We start from the raw sequence: 22,451 nt of genomic DNA, 5'->3' as shown, positions 1-22,451 counted from the left end.
CCCCCCCCCCCCCCCCCCCCACCCAGGGCCTTCCCCGACATCCCAGCACCCGCCTGTTTCCTCTCGTCCCTATCTCCCCAGCAGGCCGGAGCTTGGGCAGGTGGGGACCTCGTCTGGCCGGCCCCCGCACTTGCAGCGACCAGAGAGCCTGGCACAGGGCACAGGACGATTCCCTCTTGAGGGAGCAGAGGGCTGAGCGGTGGTCCCCATCCCTCATCCGCAGGCTGGCTCACCTGGCTCCAGGGCCCCACCACCCACTGTGTACAGGGGTGCGTGTTGCAGGGCCGCGTGCTGTTGGGTTTCAGCGCCTCCTCACAGAGACCCGGCTCCGGGCAGGTCACCAGACGGTGCTGCTCGCCCCCACCGCAAGCCTCAGAGCACTGGAAGGGTGGGATGGGCAGGGAGAGGGGTCGGGGCACGGCCATGGTCTGAGGACACCCCCCACCCCATCCCAGGACCCCCAGGCCTCACCTCCCTCCAGGAAGAGATGTACCAGCTGAGGCAGGGCTGCACCCCGCAGGGACGGCGGGCGGGTGGCATGGCAGGCCCCGGCTGGCAGTGGAAGGGCCGCAGCGGCCGGAGGTCCTGTGTGTCCATGCACTGCACGTCCCGCACGGAGGACCCTCCCCCACAGCTGCGGGAGCACTGCAGGCCAGGGGCACAGTGTGAGCAGACCCCACACGTGCACAGCCCCACAAGGGGTGGCTGGGCAGCAGCGGACAGACCCCTGCCACCCCCCCCGCCTGGGAGAACCGGCCAGCCTCGGGCCGCAGGCGCGGGGCCAGGGGCAGCCACCGCAGGGGACAGGTGGCAGGGAGGAACGAGAGAGCGGCGGGGACGATGAAATCCCGGGCAGGGGGGAGGGCAGGTACAGAGAAAAGGACGCGGCCAGCAGCCAAGGGGCTCACAGCAGGGAGAGGTGAGGACGCAGCGGGACGAGCCCAAGGACAGCGGCGCAGAGCACCCACTCCAGCCTGCACTGGGGGCCGGGCGGGCCCGGCTTGCACCCCGAGGCCCCCACGCACCTTACTCCAGTTGCCCGTGTGCCAGGCGGCGCAGGGCCTCAGATGGCAGCGGCGGGCAGGTTGGGGCCGGCCGGCGGGCACGCAGTCCTCCTCCCGGCCTGAGCTGCAGTGCACGGGCCTCCACACGGCACCCAGCCCGCAGGTGGTGGAGCACTGGGGGCCGGGGCACAGGCGTGAGGGCGGGTACGTCCCCACAACCCCCAGCCCCACGGCCAGGTGCTGCCCATCGAGCGGCGGGGACCCTGCTGGAGCCAGAGCCTCGCCTTCCCCATCTGCAGAATGGGCTCCTCCGCCCCCCTCCCAAGGAGACAGAGGACAAAAACTCAAACACCTCCGCGAGCATCTGTCCCTGCTCACGGGACAAGGCGGTGGCCCAGCTCCTGCCCAGACTCGCTGCTCCCCACAATCAGCTAGGAAGGGAGTCTGGATCCCTCGCTGAGTTCCTGCCTGTCCCCCCCACCCCAGAATGAGGGGTCTGAACACAACTTCCCCAGGGACAATGCGGGGGCGCCGGTCAGTCTCTGTCCGTCAAGTTCAGACCCTCGCTGGCCCCTGACTGGGGGGGGGGACCCGCTGATGATGGGGGGTAGGGAGGAGGCCAGGCAACAAGGGCCTGAGCAGCCCCTGGAAGAGCCAGGCTGAGCCCGGGGGAGTCCGCTGGGCTGGGGGGCCACAGAAGCGGCTTCCCCACCAGCACAGCTGTCCGGGGAGGGCCCTGCCCGGAAGCACGCAAGCCAGAGTAGGAAGGACGTGCTCCTGGCTGCCCCCCGTTTGTGCCCGCCCCGCCTTCCCGGCAGCCCTGTGCTGCTCAGGCATGGGGACCCCAGAGACCGGCAGATGGGCCCTCGCCCCACCTTACTGCTCAGATGGGAACCTGAGGCTGACAGGGCAGAATGCCCTAGGGGCACATGGAGGGCAATAGGACTGATTTGGGGTCACAGGCTGCCAGTTCCTGAATCCCAGAATCCCCACGTGTCTGGGAGGCAGGGTCCGTCTCCGGATGAGGACACCCCAGCCCCTTACCTCACTCCAGCTGCCCACTTCCCAGGTGGCATTCCCAGCAGGTGGCAGGTCCTTGGCCAGGCCGGGCTCCAGAGGCTGGGCCTCGGGGACTCTGCTGCTGTTGGCTGAACCGTCCCGAGCTGGTGTGGGCAGCGGCGCGGGGCTCGGGGGCACCTCCAAGCCGGGGGCTCCCCGCTGGCCCACAGGTCCTGGGCCCGGTTCCCGAAACATGTGCTCGAAGCCAGGGGGGCCCGTCCGAAGGACGGTTCCTGGCACAGCCGCGGTCTGCAGGTCCCACGGGGCTGCAGGGGTGGGAGTGCCCAGTTCCGGGGGGCTGTCCCTACCCCAGGTCACCGGCAGAGCAGCTGGGGGAGGAGGGGGGGAAGGAGCTCCCCCAACTGGGGGCCACAGCTCAGTGTCCACAGGGCCCAGGCCACCTTCCAGAGCAGGTTCCCAGGCCACAGTCCCCGCCGTCCACAGATCTCCTGCGTCAGGACTGGGGGGTGCGCGGCTGGTGCTGAGGGAGGGCAAAGGGGGCAACGTGGGGCGGGGTCCTTGAGGCAGGCCGGTTGCTCTAGGGTCTAAGGCTTCCTCCTCGTCCTCGGAGAGCTCGTTGGCCCCCTGCCAGCGTGGAGGGGGCGGCCGGCTCTGGCTGGTTCCCCCTCCCGGGAGCCTGTTTTGGCTCCCAGGGGCAGCAGGTGTCTCCATGCCCCCGACTGAAGCAGGGGACCAGGGCCAGCTGGGGAGCCCCAAGTCTGGGGCCCCGGCAGGGGCGTCTTCCTCTGGTAAGAAATTGACCAGGGGGTTCCCAGGGGCCTGCTCCGAGGGCAGGGCCGGAGAGAGGCCAGCCCGGCTGGGCCAAGGGGCAGGGGACCCGTCTCCCAGGGCCACCTCCTTTTCAGTGCCAGGAGGCTCTGAGGCTGGCAGGGGGATGCCTGTGGGGGGCTCAGGACCGCTCAGGGGTGGGGGCATCCAGTCCCCTGCGCCCGGCAGGTCTGGGTCGGGCTCCTCGAAGGGCCCATAGGACAGGTCCTCGTGGAAGTTAATGAAATTGTAGTCGTAGTAGAAATCGTCAACAAACACAGGCCCCGGCGGGCCCAGCTCAGGGTCCTCCTCGATGGCATTGCCCATGCCGGCCAGCTCAGGTGACAAGGGGGGCAGAGGCTGTGGGGCCAGGCGCGGGGGGATGAAGTCGATCTCGTTGAAGAGCTCGCGGCTGGAGGAGCCGCTGCCTGAGCCCTCGGGGTCCAGGGCGCGAGGACAGGGCGGCAGGGAGCAGGCTGCCCTGCGGGCCGGCCGCTGGGCCTCATCACAGGGGATGCTGGTGTTGTTGGTGCAGAGGACACTTCGGTGCTGAGTGGCCTCCCCGCACGTCGCTGAGCACTGCAGAGGAGAGCAGGCTGAGGGGCGCAGGCCAGGAGAGGCTGGAGCTGAGTGGGTTCCCTGGCCCTGCCGATGTCCGACGAGAGGCCTCCGCCAGCCGTCTCCCCTGTGCAGCTCCAGACCGTGGCGGTGGCGGCTCGCCAGGGTGCCCCAGCCTCCCCCCACCGTGGTACCCGGCAGTAGGGGCTCTCTGAACACTGCCTCCACCTCCCCACAGCCCAAGACCGACGGCGGAGGCGGGGGCGCGGAGGGTGTGGGGGGCGCGGGGGGGCGCGGGGAGCGTGGAGGGCGCGGGGGGCGGGCCCCTCCCGTCCGGACGCTCACCTGAGACCAGTTCCCCACGGCCCATGTGGCCGGACAGGGCACATCGCGGTTGCAAGGGGTTTCGGCGGGGGGCCGGGGGAGGTGGGCGCAGGCGGGGGGCTCCAGGGCGCTCTGCTCATCCAGCCCCACGCTGCGGACGCAGAGCACAGCACGGCGGGAGAGGCCCCCAGGCCCACAGGAGCTAGAGCACAGCTGCCACTCCCCTGTCCACCACCTGCGGGGCACACAGGCCGCGTCAGCGCCGGGCTGGCCGGACTGCGGGCACTCGGGGGCGCAGCGGGGTCAGGGCTAAGCCCAGGGACGGGACGCAGTCCCCCGCGTTCCTGCCAGCCTCACTCCTGGGGCAGCTGGGCAAGTCCCGAGCACATCCGAGAACCCAAGCACATGCGCCCTGGGACGCCCCAGGCTGGTGCTGGCTGCCAGGGCGCGGGGGAAGCAGGCCCAGGCTGGGGCGGGGGCAAGCAGGGCCTGGGGCTTCGGCCTTGGAAAGAGAGGCCCTGCCCTGCTCGTCTGCCCCTCTGTGGGCCCCAGAGTCAGGAGCCTGGGGGCGCAGCGATCAGGGTGGGCTCACCGGGCCGGGCAGGGCTCCTCGCTGCACTTCCTCTGGTGGTCATCGGGCCGGCCCAGGGGGTCACAGTGTCTCTCGTCCACGGGCCCCGCCTGTCGCTCGGTGCAGTGCACACTCTGCCTCTGCATCCCTGGGGAACACGGGGGCTCAGCCTGGGCCTGGCACCTAGGGTGCCCCCGCCCAAGCTGCGCTGCACCCCAACACAAGGCCACACCCACTCTGCTAGAAGCTCCCAGAGCAAGGCCTCCCCGCCCCCTCCTCGCTGTCCTCCCGGCCTTCACCTCTGGCCCTGGAGCAGCAGAGTGTGCAGGCTCGGGGCACGGGGGCCAGCCCCTGGCTTCCCAGCTGGGAGGCCTTGGGCAGCTCACTGGGCCTCTCTGAACCTCAGTGTCTTCGTCTGTAACAGTGATACCTCCCTCGAAGCCGCCAGGGAGTGAGGCCACCATGGGGTCATGCAAATCCAGCCTCAGCCTGCGCACCACCCCTCCCAGCAGCGTCCGTGCTCAAAAAGGGGAGCAGCGGGGAAACTCGTCAGACCCCCTCCCCCACAGCAGACGTCCCTCTCCAGCCCCGGAGCCCAGGCTACCTGTATCACTGTTCCCCTCCCCCTGCCACCTCCTGCCTCTGGGCCTTTGCACAGCTATGCTCCGCACCTTCCCCATGTACCCCCACCCCGTCTCCAGCTCTGCCTTCACCCCTGCTTCCCTCACAGCCCCGAAGAGTGGCTCTCCTCCGCCTGAGCCTCCCATCTCCTATCCACTCCTCCCTCCCCGCCAACAGAATTTGGGTTCTGTGCAGGGTAACCACGGGCCCTGGGGAAAACACCCCCCACTGTAGTGTCCGTGCACTGGGGGAGGTCTGGGACACAGTCCCTCTAGGGAAAAGAGGGCACAAGTTCCCCCAGGGGTCAGCCCCTGGCCCCTCCTTCTTCCTGCCTGGACCAACGGAGGCCAGGAGGGGGCCACCTCGACAGGTGTGAGGGGGACTCAGTGATGGGAGCAAGGTCCCGGGTCCCTAGGGGCCATCCTGCCAGCTTGGATTCTTACTGCTGGGGGCCAACAGCCCCGGGCTGCGCCAGCCAGCATGAGCCAGGAGCCGCACTCGCAGCTCAGCACGCCCCTCACCCATCCACCTGTGGGGCCCCCCTCGTGGAAAGACAAGTCCCGAACCTCTAGTTTGTCCAGATTTGCTTTCGCATTTGTAAATTTAGAAATGCGTATATGGCACAGAATATTTTAACAGCTTTTGAAGATTCCTGCCAAGGTTCAGGGGTGGGTTTTCATCCTATCATCATACGAGCATTTTCGGGAACATTCAGGTGTCCGTCCCAGATTCCTGATGTCGAGCTCCCTGGACACTGAGGGGCGGGGGGGGCCGGACGGAGAGTTAGTGAAGTCCTCATGCGTGTCCTACAGGCCACTGGGCGCAGAGGCTCAGAGGTGGGGTGGGGACAAGCCTGCCGTCCTGGCTCCGTCCTCCCTGAGCGGGAGGCTCTGGGTCTCCCAGGGAGGAGGCTCCACAGCCCGTCCGCAGCACGAGCTGGAGGAAGCAAGGAGCCCATGCCCACAGGGGCCTCGGGTCGAGCTCTGGGAGCACAAAGGGGTCAGTTCTCCGGCGAGGAGCCGAGATACAGGTGTGAGGCCAGCTGGCACCTCTCTGGGGGCAGAACGCCAGCCACCGAGACCCAGCGAGCATTCCCCATGTGCCAGGCACGGTGCTGGCCACGTCCCTGCCCGTGGACCTGAGAGGCACAGCTCTCGGCAGCCCCACTCTAGACCCGGGGCCACGGGGGTCCAAGCTCGTGGCGGCTCCCCAACCAGCAGTGAGCTGGAGGAGGGCGCCAGACACCGCCGCCCAGACATACAGGCCCCGGTGGGCAGCGGCTGTGCCCGCCCCACCCTCACCTGAGCCACAGGTCACCGTGCACTGGGTCCAGGGCCCATAGCTCCAGGAGAACTCGGGTGGCTCGACCGGGCCGGGGCCGTCCGCCTCCCTGTGGATGGTGTACTCATAGCGCACCCCGGGGTTGCTCTCCTGGAACAGCAGCTGGAGGGGGCAGGCGGATGGAGGCCCCGTGAGCACGTGTCCCCTCCACCCACCCAGGGCAGCCATCCCCCAAGGGGCCGACCCAGCCCCCTCCGGGACCTGGGGCTGCACTGGGGCAGAGGCCCCGGGGCTGTGTCCTGCCGTGGGACGGGGGGCCGCCGGATCCCTGAGGCCCCGCCCCTGCTCCCCAACCCGAGCCCCGGGAAGCGGGCACCTGGATCCAGACAGGCTCGTCGGTGGGACCGGGGGACGTGAGGTTCTCCCAGTTGCCGGTGCGCGCGTACGTGAAGGTGGTGCCCGCCACCTGGTAGTCCCCGTTCCACTGGATGGTCCAGCCCCCGTTCAGGAAGTACTTGTCGGGGTCCTCACTGCGCAGGGCCAGGAAGTTGGCGGCCTCAGCCACCTCCTCGATGCGGATCTCGCGGGCGCCGGCCGGGATCAGCCCCACGTCCACGTAGCCTGTGGGTCAGGGGCGGGGCAGAGGGTAAGGGGGTTGGCTGTCCCCTTCTACCCTGGGCGGCTGATGGCAGATTCCACCACGAGGTCAAGATTCTGAGCTCCCCAAAAGGTAGAGGCTTCCCCCGTCCTAGGTCACCTAAACCTCAGGAGGGCTCCTCAAATCCTGCCACCATGACCCATGCCTCTTCACCCCTCTCCTGGAGACCCGGGCTGGTGTCCATGTCACCAGCCTGGTCCCTTCCCCTGGGGCGCCGATGTCGCGGCCAGCCTCTCTGTCCTCTCACGGACTCCACGCACTTTACCCTAGGACGCGGGTACTCCTGTCACCCCATCTCACAGATGGGGAGACTGAGGCCCAGGGAGACGAAGTCACTTGCCCGGCTGGGCTCCAGGGGCTGAGCGTCCTGGCAGCCCCCCCCTCACGGTGCCCGGACAGAGACGCGCCGCCACCTCTTCCCACCCAGCGCAAGGCCCCTCACCCCTCTCCCGAGTCTCTCGGGACGCAGCTAACCGGCCACCGGACCTCCCCAGGTCAGGACCTCCTTCCACAGTGCTCTCAGCCCCCCGTCAGACTGGGAGCTCCTCACCTAGCACGGTCAGCACTCCAGCCATGTATGCGAAACAGACCCGCGGGTGTGGCAGTGGACCTGGGGGCCTCTGAAGCCTCCCAAGGAGGGAGTGGCCCTCTGCAAGGGCTGGGCCACCCATAATCACCCCCGATCGGCCCACCCGAGGTCCCTGGGCAGGACGACGCCCCTGCGACGTCTCCGCATCGGGGCCAGCTGCCCCGACACCTGCCAGGACCAGGCCAGGTGGCCCGGGCGGGAGCCCCGGGGGCCAGGCGGGGCCACCAAGTTAAGAGCACCCCCGCCCGGGCCCCAGCCCGTACCCAGGCCCTCAGACTCCTCGAAGGTCCCGCTCACAGTGTGGCAAGTAGAGCCATTCCCGTGGCACACGCCACAGCGATCCTCGACGGCGCCGGAGTCAATCTCGAAGTCACAGCCCACGTTCTGGAACACACGGGGGGCAGGCCCCAGCTGCCGGGGTCCGGCAGGGCGGGGGGGGGGGGCTCCGGGCGGGCTGCGGGCCCTCGCTGCAGGCCTGCCCCCGGGCGTGCCCCCCGACCTCAGGCGGCCCCTCCACCTCTCCGAGCATGCTTCCCCCACCCCCACGGGAATCGGGGCGGCCCGTCTGGCTGTAAAGCCACGCTGGGGGGACGGGGGTTGTGAGGCGCGAGAGGGCAAGTTTTGTGAAGAGGGACAGCACGCAGGGGCGTGGGTGTGGCAGGGGCGCCCGCCAGGGTGGACAGGAGTCTCCCAGAAAAGGGATCCTCCCTGCTGCTTCCCGACACCCCAGGACTGCAAGCGGGGGACAGTGGCTGGGGACACGGGCCAGGAGGAGAGGCCACCACTGATGCTAGAAATAAGAGCACGTGTTGCCGGCAAACACACACGCACTCGGCCAGAGCCTGAGCCCCGCGGTCTCCGCAGTGACCTCGCTGAACCCGCAAAATGGACGCAGGACCGGCCTGCCTTTCCAGGACAGAGGGAACGGCGGCCTGGGGTCATGCACGCAGCAGGACGCTGAGCCACGCCCGGGCGCCGGTTTCCTGGCGGGGGCTGTGCAGTGCAGGCCGTGGCTCAGGGGCTTGGACGGTGGGCAGGGAGGGGGTGAGAAGGTCCACGGGCAGAGGCTGGGGTGTGAGGCCCGCCTGTGAGGAGCTCCCGTGCCAGGAGGGGCGGGGGTCTCTGCTGACGGGACGGCAGAGCTGGGAAGCCCGCGGTACAGCCTGGGGGGGGTGGGGGCCAGAGGGGATCCGGGAGGGGCCCAGGGCGGGCGGCGTGGGAGACCGTCCCCCGGCTCAGGCACACCTTGCAGATGCCGTTGATGCAGAGGTCGTAGCCAGGCTGGCCCTGGTAGCAGGGGGTGCCGTCGATCACGGCGTCCCGCAGCTTCTCAGCGAAGTACTCGTTGGAGGGCCGGCAGTGCAGCTCACAGGGGTTCACTTGGGGCCCAAGCGGGGGAGCCGTGAGGGACAAGCAGGGCGGCAGTCAGGGAGGCCCCCGGGCTGCTGGCTCTGCGCCAGGCTGCACACTGGGAGCGGGGGGGGGGGGGGCCCCGGGCTGGGGTGGGTAACCTCGGGCCCCAGGCCCTGCCCCGGGGCTGCCGAGTCCCAGGGGCGCAGGACTCACCGTCGTTGACCACAGGCACCCACGTATGCAGCTGGCCCTTGTAAAGCATGGCGTCAAAGTGGCTGCACTGGACGTGGCGGAAGGAGGGGCGGCCGGGGGGGCAGGCCTGCAGGTTGCACAGGCGGAAACGCCTCCGCTCGCCCACACAGTACTTGCCCTTGTACTTGGGCCTGTGGGGAGAGCCGGGTGGGGCTGAGTGAGCGCACAGTGAGCGCCGACTGCGTAGCTGGGTCCAGGAGCAGGCCCTCGGACCGGAGACTCCAACGCCCACCTGCCCTCTGGCTCTGGCACAGACCCTCTCCCTGCGTGTGAGGACTTACGGGTGGTGGCAGCAGGAAGCAGGCTCTGCCCCCACCCTGCAGTGTAGCCCTGTCTGGGCTCTAGTCTGCTCGCTTGTAAAACAGGGATGGGGCTGCCCCTGCAGAGCGCTGTTGGGAGCCTGTGACGAGCCTTGGCACCGCCCAAGGGGCAGCCCCGTCTCTGGCCCAGGAGACCCAGGGTCCCGAGGACCCCACGTGTCTGCAGGCTCGTTCCTGGTGGCAGCCCCCCAGCCTGGCCTGGCTGAGAGGTGCACCCGCAAGCACAGCACCTGAACCCCACCCTCATGTGGGCCAGGGTGCCTGCCCCCAACCCAGCCCAGGCCACAGACTGCCGAGCACAGGGCCTAGACGGCGCTGGCTCTGAGTCCTGCACCTGCCAGGGCAGCCTCACAAAGAGGGCTAGTCCGAAGGTGCCAGGGACTCCTCGGTCTGCACTACCTCTGGCTCAGCATCTCCTGAACCTTCAGATCACCCTTTTTAGGTGGGGAAACTGAGGCCCAGACTTGAAGTCACTTGCCCCAGGGCACACAGCTGTCCCCTCTCGTCTCAGACCCACAGGTGCATCCAGTGCCAATAAATAAGTCTTTACTAAGTCCTTTCCACTGACTAGTTGCGGGTTTTCATGCTTTAGCTCTGCTAGGGGGATCCCTGCAGTCACCCCAGAGTACGGTTTCCCTGGAAACTGAGACCTGGAGGAGGGGTGGAGAGGGAATTTGAACCCTAATCCACCTAAGGTCCAGGGTCTAAGCTCCTGCCTCCCTCCAGCCAGTTCCTGAGCTGCTGGGCCTTGCTGTTCCCCTCTCTGCAGTGGGGCCAGCCCCAGGGACTCCGCCTGCCTCCGGGATGCCCCTCCGAGTGACCCAAGGCGGCCCTGGATACTCTGGGCATGGTCTCTATGGGGACGCTCCGGAGCACAAGAGGCTGGGACAGAGCCAGACTCTCCACGGTGGTGCCCAATCCCACCTGTCCCTGGTGCCCCCAGACCCACACTCACACGGGCTGTGTGCACTGCCGCTCAGCACTCTGCACACCCACGCCACAGCTCCGCGAGCAGACAGACCAGGCGCTCCAGCCCGACCAGCCGCCGTCCACAGCCTCCGGCCGGAAGCCGACAGGAACACACTCCCCGTTCAGACACCACTAAGACAGACGGGGGTGGAAATGCCACCCAGTCCCACCAGTCATCCCTGCCCCAGTGGGACCGAGGAGTCAGGAGGCCCCCTCCTCGTCACCCAAGACCCAGACCCCCCGGGGGGGGCAGAGCAGGGCATAAAACGGAGCCCCTGTGCTGACTTTCTGCAGACAGGCTGGCTGCACCATGTCCGCTCTACAGATGCGCAGAGGGCCGGAGGGGCTGGGGCTCTGCTAGCAGCCTGAGTAGGTCTGAACAAGGCAGCCTCCAGAGCGCGGGCACAACAGGAGCCAGGCCTCTCCCCACCCCCCCACCCACCCACCTCTGTAGCAGGGGCTGCGGCGCCCCTACCTTGCTCTCCCCACACCTGGTACCATCCACAGCTGCGTCCAGCTTGGAGTGACAGGTGGTCCCCACGGAGCACCAAAGAGTGTGGCACACATTCTGCAAGGAGGACGACACGGGCCGCACTCTCACCCCCCCCACCCCCCCGGGGCCTCTGGGGGGTGGGGGTGGGGTGGGGTGGGGTTGCAGATGGGACTCCCAGCGGGCCCCTCCCATCTTCCCCCAACCATGTGGTGCTGGGGGTGCCCAGCCCTGGCGCCTGCCGCTCAGAGCGTGTCCAGTCTCGCCCACACCTCAGCCCCGCCCACTCCTACAAGCCCCGCCCACTCTCCGACCGCCTCCACCCACACCTCTCCCAGCCCCGCCCACTTGCCTAAAAACACACCCACCCCCACAAGCCTGGGGACTCCGTAACAGGGCGATGGCCTTCCCTTCAGGCGCTCTCCCGCAGGTCCATGCGGCAGAGGTTTTGTCTGGCCTTTTATAACCCGGCCCTGGGAGGTGAGGGGCTCGCCCAGAGCCAGAATCGGCAAAGGGTCCACCCGGAACCCGGACCTGGGTCTCTGGCCGCCCAGGCCGCAGTGGATGCCACAGGCCACGGTGGCTCCCCGGCACCACGTATGGGACAAGCGCAGGCCAGCGGGCGCTGCAGGCTGGGGAGGCGGCCCCCCGCCCCACACGCACCCCACACTCACATCCATGTCGTCACAGAAGGCAGAGTAGGCCCCATACTGGAGGCGGCACTGGTGGCCCACGTCGTAGAGGACCCCGGGCGGCACGGAGGGGAAGTCGATGACATCCTTGCTGGGAGAGTCATCCAAGCACAGGCCCCACCCTCGGCTGCAGAGACCACACAGGACAGGGCAAGGGGGGCAGCCTGAGAGACCCACCGGGGCGGCCTCGGAGGGGAGGGCAGGGCAGGGCAGGGCACAGAGCACTAAACCGCAGGAAGACCGCAGCCCACCCCCTACCTAGCATTTGGGGCGCTCCCGCTTGTCCCCTTCACCTCCAGGCACTCTGGCCGGCCAAACAACGCCCCTCCCCAGGGTCACGCATCTGCACAAGCCGCTCCCTCCACCCGCAATGCTCTGCACACTCCACCGCCAAAACTCTCCCGGAGACGGAAGCCTCCCCTACCGCCCAGCGGGCCCCTGGCCCTGCCCCGAGTTCCCGCAGCCTCCACCCCGGCATGGGGCCGGCGCCACCTCACTCAGGGACCTGGAGAGCATCACCTCACAGCCGCGATAGCAGCCAGCCTCTGTGGGCCCCACCCCGGGCTGAGATCTAGGGTCTCTGTGGGGGACAAGAGCCCAGGAGGGCCGGGGACAGCCCTGCCTGCCCTCCGCCAGACCGACCAGGCAGTGCAGGGAGCGCGGATGTAGACGGGCCCAGCGGAGGGCGTCCCAGGCCCCGCGTGGGCCCACTGCTGCCAGTGTGTCTCTCCACGGGCCCCTCATGCACAGCTACTGCCTCTGGGGGCCCGTGTCCATCCCACTGCCCTGGCCAGGCCCCACATGTTGACCAAGCAGCCCAGGGCTCACTGCTGTCCTGCAGGAGTCGGAGAAGTGTCCGGGGACCTTCCTCAGGGCAGCAGGAACTGGAGAGAGCTGAGGCTGGGGGCGACGGGTAGTTGACCTGGGCAGCAAGGACACCCAGCCAGGCAGGGTAGGGGGAGGCAGAAACCCTCCAGTTTTCCAGTCTGGGGTGCTTGAGGGGGGCTGGTAGCAGGTGGGGGGGCCAGATGAGTAGAGGGTCCTGATAGGGTCAGAAGGGCAGAGGCGATGGGTGCTGGGGTCTGACAGGGAGGCGCAGAGGAGACGCCACAGGACGGGGACAGGCTGGGAGAAAAGGGGAGCAGGCCAGCACATGGGCCAGTGCGGGCATCAGCCTCTGGGATCCTGGGGTTCCGATTTCAGAGGGGAGCTGTGGGGCCCAGGGCAGCATGGGTGTCTGTGGGGCTTCCTGAGGCCCCCAGCACCACCCAGAGCTCAGGGAACACAGCCCCTGAGACTAGACTCCTGCTGAGGGCCCTGGGGACCCCTCCCCCCAAATCACCTGGACCGCATATGCTAGTGGAAACCAGACCCTCTAAAATGGGTGTTGGCAAACAAGCAGCTATGGGACCCAGCCCTCTGCCCCCGAGTGATCATAGGCCAGGTCCCCGGTTGCTCCTCAAACACCCGTTCCCTCTCCGTACACACGCAGGGCCCAAGGCAGAGCGTCACTCGCCCTGGGTCACACCCAGGCACTAGAGGTCAGGATCTGATGCCAGGCCCCAGCAGCCAGTGGCCACGCATACGCACTTGCTGGGCGGCGCCAATGCAGGACTCCTCCCCTCCACCCATAAGCCTGACCTCAAATACTTCACCCGAATGTAAGTTCAAAACCATGGCAGCTGAGCCCTGGCAGAGAGAAAGACGCGTTCTGACCGCTGGCCTGGCCCGTGGGGCAAAGTGTTAGCTGGGGGGGAGGGTGGGGGGCAGTGTCAACCTGGCCCAGGGGCTCCTTCTTTCCTGCAATTCAAGACAGGGGTAGAAGGGCTCGCCCACCCTCGGACTCAGACCAGGCTGGGGGCTCCTCCAGCTCTGAGTCCGACAGGCCTCCGTGCCACCCCAGCAGCCCCAGGGCCACTTCTGGCCTTTGTCAGCTGGCTGAAACTTGCCATGTGTCACGTCCTGTGGGCGGGCAGCTGGAGGGACACCAGCCTATCTGATCCAGCCCATATGTGCGTGAGAGGTCGGGGGCACTGGGGGACCCGCGCAGGACCCGCCACCAGAATCAGGGCCATATTCAGGCCCAAGTGCTGATGGGGAGTCAGCACCCCACGTTCTACTCTCTGCCAGGCGGCCTGGGGCCCTCCCTCCCGCTCCCTGGGGGACCTCGTCACCGGAGGCTGAGGCTGCCTGCGGGATCCCAAGCTGTGGAGGCATCCCAAGCAGCATCTCCTCGGGAAAGTCACACAGGCAGCAGCAGGCAGCCCTTCCTTCCTCCGGCCCGGCTCTCCGCCAGGCTCCTCACACTGCTGACCCCCACCCAGAGCTCTCTGCAGGGGCCCAGGAGCCTCCGGCCCCGTAGGGAAAGCCAGGTGGCCTGTGCATGCCTCTGAGCCTCCCCCAAGCCCAGGGAACACCTGACCCCACTGGGCACCGACCCTGCGTCCTGCTCATTCTATCCCGACCCTGTCTGGGTGGAGCCCGTCCTACCCCCAGCAGGGAGATGGAGGGCGAGGGGCTATAGGACAGACTGGCACCACACCTCCCACCTGAGGTCCCCCTCTCCTTCTCCCTTTCCTGGGCCCCAGAGCACCCTCCGCTGCAGGCCTGCCTCTCTCTGGCCTTTGCCCTCACACGACCCCTGTCGGTGACCCCCCCGCCGGCTCAGGCTCTGGTCTGATCTTCCCGCCCTCGCCCCAGGCCCGGAGCCAAGGCCCTCATGCATTCCAGCGGCTGCAAGGGCACAGAGACTGTGTGTGTGTGTGTGTCCTGGAGGCAGGGTGCTGGGTGGCTCCCTGGGTGGGGACAGCTGCGAACAGGCCCTGGGGGTGATGCGGGGTGGCTCATCTTCCCCCCAATTCCCTTCTTCTCTGCCCCCATCTGGGGTAGGAGACACGCCCTTGCGATTTTTCCAGGCCTGTTCTACTTGCCCAGGCTACTGCTGGTTCAGATCCATCTCATCCGCCGCTTAGAAGTAGTGATAACAGGCACTCAGCACTGAATGCGAACCATCTGGTCGGCGACGGCTGGACACTCACAGCCACCTGGGAGGCGGGCCCATCAGGAGCCCCATGGAACGTGTCTGCCAACACGGGCAAAAGCCAGGGCCAGAGTCCAGGCCCTAACCATCACCCACAACTCCTCTCTGCCTCTGCCCTCCGCCCCCCAGCCGTCCCTCCACCATCAGAGGCCAGAGTCCCTGCTCACACCCGCAGGGGACATGCTCATGTCCCCACTTAAACCCACAGTGAGGGACTTCTAGAAAAACATGGCAGACCGAGCTCCACGCCCTCCCAGAACCCCACTAGGATGACAGAAGAATAAACAAGGACGCAGGGAAAGGGGGAGGTGATGAGGACAGATGACAAACGTCAGCAAAATTCTGGAAGCTGGAAAGCAGATGGTCAATTGGGAGCTGAGCTAGTGGGGCAGTAAGAGTTGAAAGCCAAGTCCTACAGGGAGAAACCACCCAGAAGCAGAACCCTAGAAAGGCTCAGGCTTAGGGCCCAGGGAGCCATGGAGGCCAGGGTGCCAGGAGGACAGGAAACATCAGACCCCACCTCTGCTCCCCAACCCTGTGTGGCCAGGTGATGGCCACCTCCCTGCCTACGGAGAGCCAGGGGTCACTCTCCGAAGAGGGTGAACCGGGGGACCTGGCCTAGGGACACCTACAGAGGGGCCTACAGAGAAGGGGACAAATATAAGCCTACACAGGGAAGGGTGGGAAGCCCCCAAGCCCCTTCCCCACCTGGGTGCCAGGCTTCCCTCCCAGGGCAAGATGAGAGTATCTCCGGGGAAAGAGAACACTCCAGAAAGGACCCTAGGTGCTGGTAGCTGAAGATAGATAGCGTGTCCAAAGACACAGCCCGGTCCCAGCCACTCCCCTGGCACAGACTCCAAAAAACCTGTCCGAGCCACAGGCCTCCCAACTGGTGTCCCAGCGCTGCCTCCTGCGTATGACCGGAAGCCGAACTGGTTTAAAACCTTTAAGGAAAGGGGGCGCCTGGGGGGCTCAGTCGGTTCAGCATCTGCCTTTGGCTCAGGTCATGATCCCAGGGTCCTGGGATGGAGCCCCAAATCAGGGCTCCCCGCTCAGTGGGGAGTCTGCTTCTCCCTCTCTCTCTGCCCCTCTCCCCCACTTGTGCTCTCTCTCTCTCACTCTGTCTCTCTCTTAAATAAAAATCTTTAAAAAATAATAATCCTCAAAAAACCTCTTGAAAGGGTCCCTGGGTGGCTCAGTCGGTTAAGCACCTTGCCTCCAGCTTGGGTCATGATCCCGGGGGCCTGGGATGGAACCCCACGTTGGGCTCCCTGCTCAGCGGGGGGCCTGCTTCTCCCTCTTCCTCTGCCCCTCCACCTGCTCATGCTCTCTCTCCCTCACTCAAATAAATAAATAAAATCTTAAAATATAAATAAAAGTAAATTAAGGAAAAAAAGATATTGCAGGGAGAGAACATAAAAGTTTAACCCATATAAGGAATAACCTGAGGAAGAGAAGAGAGAAAACCACGACTGTGGAAACATGATAATAAAAAGGAGTCTTTAGTGAATAAGGAAGTTCAGGAAGTTAAAAGTATAGTAGAAAAAACTTAATAGAAGGGTGAACATAAGGATGTCATCCAGAAAATAGAGATAAAAGCCAGTAAAAAAAAAAAAAAAAAAACAAAAAAGGTAAAAGAACAGCTGAATGTTGAGAGTTTCAGAAGGAAAAAATAGAAATTATCGAATGACACAAGAACATGTTCAGGAAGAACAGGAGTTTTTGGAGAAAAAGCATCCACCAGGTCTAAAGAAGCAAGAAAAAGTCTCAAAGAGACAACCTAACCACCTTATATGTGAAGGAGCCAGAAAAAGAACAAACAAAATCCCAAACTAGCAGAAGGAAGGAAAGAATAATGATCAGAACAGAAATAAATGAAATAGAAACTAAAAAAAACAGATCACTGAAACCAGGAGCTAGTTCTTTGAAAAGATCAACAAAATTGATAAATCATTAGCTGGACTCATCAAAACAATGAGAGAGAGAGAGAGAGAGTAGAGAAAGGACTCAAACAAAATCAGAGATGAAAGATGAGAAATAACTGATACCACAGAAATACAAAGAATTATAATTATGGAAAACTGTATATCAACACATTGAACAACACGGAAGAGATGGATAAATTCCTAGAAATATATAACTTCCCAAAAAGAAATCAGAAAGTAATAGAAAATTTAAACAGACCAATCACCAGCAATGAAACTGAATCAATAATCAAAAACTCCCAACAAACAAAAGTCCAGGATCAGATGACTTCACAGGTGAATTCTGCCAAACATTTAAAGAAGGGTTAACAACTATTCTTCTCAAACTATTCCAAAAAATAGAAAAGAAGGAAACTTCCAAATTCATTCTATGAGGCCAGCATTACCCTGATACCAAACCAGACAAAGACCCCACTAAAAAAGAGAATTATAGGCCAATATCCCTCATGAACATAGATGCAAAAATTCTCAATAAAATACCATCAATCTGGATCCAACAATACATTTAAAAAATCATTCACCATAATCAAGTGGGGTTTATTCCTGGGTTACAAGGTTCACAAAATCAATGCAATATATCACATGAATAAGAGAAAAGATAAAAACCATATGATCCTTTCAAAAAACACAGAAAAACCATTTGACAAAGTACAACATCCATTCATGATAAAAACCCTCAACAAAGTGGATTCAGATTAGAGGGAAGATACCTCAACATAATACCACATACGAAAAATCCACAGCCAACATCATGCTCAATGAAAAAACACTGAGAGCTTTTCCTCTAAGATCAGGAAGACAAAAATGTCCATTCTTTTTTTTTTTTAATTTTATTGTATTTATTTATTTGAGAGAGAGAGAGAGAGTGAGCACAAGAGGGGTTACAGTCAGAGCAGCAGACTCCATGCCGAGCAGGGAGCCCGATGCGGGACTCAATCCCGGGACTCTGGGATCATGACCTGAGCTGAAGGCAGTCATTTAACCAACTGAGCCACCCAGGCGCCCAAAAATGTCTGTTCTTGACACTTTTACAAAACATAGTATTGAAAGTCCTAGCCACAGCAATCAGACAAGAAAAATGAATAAATAAGAGGCATCCAAATAGGCAAGGAAGAAGTAAAACTGTCATTATTTGCAGATGATGTGATACTATATATAGAAAACCCTCAAGATTCCACCAAAAAACTAAATCTCAGGATATAAACTCAACATACAGAAATCCATTGCATCTCTATACACTAATAGTGAAGCAGCAAAAGAGAAACTAAGAAAACAATCCCATTTACAGTCATACCAAAGATAATAAAGTACCTAGGAATAAACTTAACCAAAGAGGAAAAAGATCTGCACTCTGAAAACTATACAATATTGATGAAGAAAATTGAAGATGACACAAAGAAATGGAAAAACACTCCATACTCATGGATTAGAAGAACAAAAATTACTGAAATGTCCATACTACCTAAAGCAATCTACAGATTTAATGCAATCCTGATCAAAACACCAACAGGATTTTTCACAGAGTTAGAAAAAACAATTTGCATGGAACCACAAAAGTCCCCCAACAGCCAAAGCAAGCTTGAAAGAGAAAAGCAAAGCTGGAGGCATCACAATTCCGGACTTCATGATATACTACAAAGCTGTAGGAATCAAAACACTATGTTTCCGGCACAGAAACCGACACATAGATCAATGGAACAGGACAAAAAGCCCAGAGACAAACCCACAATTATATGGCCAATTAATCTTTGACAAAGGAGGTAAGAATATGCAATGGAAAAAAGACAGTATCTTTAATAAATAGTGCTGGGAAAATGGGACAGCCATATGCAGAAGATTGAAACTGGACCACTTTCTTACACCATACACAAAAATAAACTGAAAATGGATTAAGGACCTAAACATGAGACATGAAACCATAAAAATCCTAGAAGAGAACATAGGCAGTAATTTCTCTGACATCGGCCTCAGCAACTTTTTTCTAGATATGGCTCCTGAGGTAAGGGAAACAAAAGCAAAAATAATAAACTATTGGGACTACATCAAAATATAAAGTTTCTGCACCATGAAGGAAATAATCAACAAAACTAAAAGGCGACCTACGGAATGGGAGAAGATATTTACAAACAACACATCCAATTAAGGGTTAGTATCCAAGATACATAAAGAACTGATACAACCCAACACCCAAAACAAATAATCCAGCTAAAAATGGGCAGAAGACAGGAACAAACATTTCTCCAAAGAAGACATCCAGATGGCCAACAGACACATGAAAAAATGCTCAACATCACTCATCATTAGGGAAATGCAATTCACAACTACAATGAGAGATCATCTCACACCTGTCATGACGGCTAAAATTAACAAGTCAGGAAACAACAGATGTTGGCAAGGATGTGGAGAAAGGGGAACTCTATTGCACTATTGGTGGGAATGCAAACTGGTGCAGCCGCTCTGGAAAACAGTATGGAGATTCCTTAAAAAGTTAAATATAGAGCTACCCTATGATCCAGCAAATGCACTACTAGGTATTTAGCCAAAGCATACAAAAATACTAATATGAAGGGGTACATGCACCCCTATGTTTATTGCATTATCTACAATGGCCAAGATATGGAAGCAGCCCAAGTGCCCATCGATAGATGAATGGATAAAGATGTGGTGTATATACAATCGAATATTACTCAGATATCAAAAAGAATGAAATCTTGCCATTTGCAATGACATGGATGGGATTAGAGGGTATTATGCTCAGCGAAATAAGTCAGTCAGAGAAAGACAAATACCGTATGACTTCACTCATATGTGGAATTTAAGAAACAAAACAGATGAACAAAGGGGGGGGAGAAAGAGAGAGAGGCAAACCAGACACGGGTGACCCTACTGGTCCCCAGAGTGGAGGTGGGGGGGGATGGGGGAGACAGGTGATGAGCGCCAGGTGGTGTATGGAAGTGTCGAATCACTGAACTGTACACCTGAAATTAATATTACACTGCACATCAACTATACTGGAATTAAAGTAAAACAAAAAAAGAAAAGCATCCACCAACTACCCTCCAAAATAAAAACAGATCAAGGCACATGATTGCAAAATTTCCAATCACCAAAAGAGAGAGAAAAAGAGAAAGAAAAGCTTCCAGATGTTTTAGGAGGCCAGAGACAGAGGCCTGGGAATGAGACTGGAATGGGACTTCTCGGCGGCCATGTTAGGAGCTAGAGGACAATGGGAAAAAGCCTTTGAAACGCTGAGGGAGAGTGACTTCCGGCTCGAAGTTGATTATTAAATCCAACTACCAATCAGGTGTGAGGGTAGAATAAAGACGCTTTCGAACAAGCAAACCCCTCCCCTCCACGCACCTTTTCTCAGAAAGCTACTTGAGAATGTGCTCCACCAAAACAAAGAGGCACCACCTCTAAAATCGGTAGCAGGATGACCCCACAGGCCAGTGTTAGGACAGGCCTAGAAAGCCCCCAGTCTACACTGGGACAGGAGACAGGAGGGGATGTGCGGCGGCCCCCAGACCCTTCTCCCTTCAGACTTTGCTTACTGGCTAGCAAGCCGAAGGTGGGGAGTGTGGGCAGAATGCACACATGTTAAGAAGGGAAATAAATCCCAGCAAGTTACTCTTGTGCAGGTTTCCACTGTTCTGGTAAACAGCTATGAAATACGCATTGTGGCATTTCGGTGACTCACATAGGAGTTCAGTGCTCTTACAGCTGCATTTATAGGGGCGCTGAACAAGATAAAGGCCAACAGTAAAACGTGTGCTAATAATTTAAATTTTTCTTTGCGTAGAACATTAGATAGCAAATAAAAAACACTGTAACAAATTAAGAGGATGTGAAAGAAAGGAAAAACTTAAGTTTTGGTACCTTCAATGGCATGTTTTCCCTGGACTCTGCTGGCCATGTGGCCAGTCCTGTGCCCTGTCTGGTTTCCTTCCCATCCCAAACCCAAGGTTTGCATCCCCATCCTGGACCCATAATCCCTGAGGCCTCACTCAGTGCCCACCTTCCCGACAGCCCTCAGCTCCCTTGTGTCTCAGCCCCCGCTACTCTATGGGAACACCACCCCTCTCCCTTCTGCGTGTCAGCTCTTACTGGCTCTCAGAGACACAGCTCAGATGGCCTCTCCTCCAGCCCAGGGGGACCTGCTCCCAGCTCCATCTGCTACCTTCCGTGCTTCCCTCTACCTGCTGGCCCCCAGCTTCACCTGCTGGCCCCCAGATCCACCTGCTGGCCCCAAGCTCCACCTGCTGCCCTCCGTGCTTCCCTCCATCTGGCACCAGAATGCCACTCCAGCAGCCCCCCTCCCACCCAGGGTAGGGCTTACTCCAGGAACCTGGTGATGTACTCGCGGCTGCAGCGGGACCAGGTGAGGGGGGCGGTGTCGTACAGGAGCTGTGGAGACATGATGAAAGGCCGTTTCCCAATGGGCTCGCAGTCATTGCCGCTTCCGTCATGCTGAATGCCAAAGCTGTGTGAGAACACAGGCCGCAGGGGTGGGTGAGCCGCGGGATGCCACCAGCGCACCCCTTCCCGCCGGCCTGCACAGCACGAATCCACCCATCCACTGGGTGGCCTCAGGCAGGTCAACCCCTCCAGGAGCCTCCACCTCCCTAACATGTGGGTGGGACTGCTGTGCTCCCTGAGTCCTCCTCCCAGGGCACCTGCCTGAGCCTCGTGGGCACCTGCAGGGGCCGGCCAGGGGGCACGGCGGGTCCAGAAGCCCCTGCTCCCTCCCTGGCACCCAGCACGGTCTGACACGGGTCCTCGGCCCAAGGCTGTGCACCGGAGTGAAGGGCGTCTGAGCCGCCCTATCACAGAAAAGTTCTCAAGATGCCATCCTCGGGAAGGAGACGAGAAAAATTCTATTTGCTTGGCACTTACAACGTGCCAAGTGCTGTGCTATGGCCTTGCAGAAACCCTATCTTGCTCAGTCCTCAGAACTGCCCAGGGGGGCTCAGAGAGGCTCAGGAACTGGCCGAGGGGACACAGCCAGGGAATGGCAGATTCGGGGCAGCTTGCTCGCTCTACCACCACGGGCAGCTTCGAGACCCTGCATGCGCGGCTGTCACTCAAGGAGCCCAGAGCACGTAAACCATGACCCCCCAAACCTCTGAGTGGCAGACCCGGCTGTGGGCCACCCTCATCAGAGCCTGGAGGGCTGAGGTGCTGCCCCATCGGCCAGCCGAACAGCCTGGAGCCTCATGCAGGTGGGCCAGCTGGAGGGAGCCGTGAGCATCACTGAATCCAACCCCCTCGACCAACAGGGAGCACACAAAGGTCCAGAGAGGGCAGGGCACTTGCCTGGGGTCACAGAGCAATCGGGAATACAGGTGTGGCGGGACCAAGAGTCAAAATGCAAGCACGGAGAGCACTGTGGAGGGACCGCTCAAGACCCGTGCTGACCTTCTGGCCATGTCAACCCCATTTCACACAAGACTCTCCCCGGCCAGCCCCAGGGGTACCCAGGTGGGCCTCTCCCCACCGGACAGGAGAGCAGCCTGGCTGTGGGGACAGTGCGGGGACAGCATGTGGCCAGGCCAGGGCGAACTCCCTTCGCTGGGACCCAGTGCCCCCAGCGGGGAGGGGAAGCTGGGCTGGTGGAGCGGCAGCAGCAGGAGTACCTGTGTCCAAGCTCATGGGCCACGGTGAAGGCCAGGGGCAGGCCCGTGTCCTCGTTGATGTTACAGCTGCGGTGTGGCTGGCACATGCCCGCCACGTGGGACAGGCCCAGCGTCTCGCAGGGCCGGTTCATGGCCGCACACAGGTCCTTCCTGCACGTGCAGAAAGAAGCGGGCCTCAGGCTGAACTGGCCCGGTGCCAGGCCCAGCTGAGCCCAGAGCGAGCGAGGAGGGAGGCCGTCCCCTCCCACCCAGACAGCCCACTGGCACCGCGGCCACGGGGGGGG

At 61.0% G+C, this 22,451-nt stretch overlaps 1 protein-coding gene across 1 annotated transcript in view; it reads right to left on the bottom strand.

The window, feature by feature from the left end:
* Positions 1–22,451, bottom strand: part of ADAMTS7 (ADAM metallopeptidase with thrombospondin type 1 motif 7) — a 46,076-nt gene that overhangs the window by 6,988 nt on the left and 16,637 nt on the right. The window contains exons 7-22 of the mRNA XM_021680463.2: positions 22,168–22,317; positions 20,871–21,014; positions 11,492–11,636; positions 10,803–10,895; positions 10,314–10,459; positions 9,000–9,169; positions 8,679–8,812; positions 7,697–7,817; positions 6,563–6,807; positions 6,207–6,348; positions 4,306–4,432; positions 3,735–3,948; positions 2,049–3,410; positions 1,026–1,178; positions 472–645; positions 234–380 (exon numbers count right to left, since the gene is read on the bottom strand). Coding sequence (XP_021536138.2) covers positions 234–380; positions 472–645; positions 1,026–1,178; positions 2,049–3,410; positions 3,735–3,948; positions 4,306–4,432; positions 6,207–6,348; positions 6,563–6,807; positions 7,697–7,817; positions 8,679–8,812; positions 9,000–9,169; positions 10,314–10,459; positions 10,803–10,895; positions 11,492–11,636; positions 20,871–21,014; positions 22,168–22,317 — 3,667 coding nt within the window. The remainder of the gene's footprint in view (positions 1–233; positions 381–471; positions 646–1,025; positions 1,179–2,048; positions 3,411–3,734; positions 3,949–4,305; positions 4,433–6,206; positions 6,349–6,562; positions 6,808–7,696; positions 7,818–8,678; positions 8,813–8,999; positions 9,170–10,313; positions 10,460–10,802; positions 10,896–11,491; positions 11,637–20,870; positions 21,015–22,167; positions 22,318–22,451) is intronic.

Source organism: Neomonachus schauinslandi, chromosome 9 (assembly GCF_002201575.2).
Source record: "Neomonachus schauinslandi chromosome 9, ASM220157v2, whole genome shotgun sequence".
NCBI classification, from domain to species: domain Eukaryota; kingdom Metazoa; phylum Chordata; class Mammalia; order Carnivora; family Phocidae; genus Neomonachus; species Neomonachus schauinslandi.
This window is presented reverse-complemented; position numbering and strand designations above follow the sequence as displayed.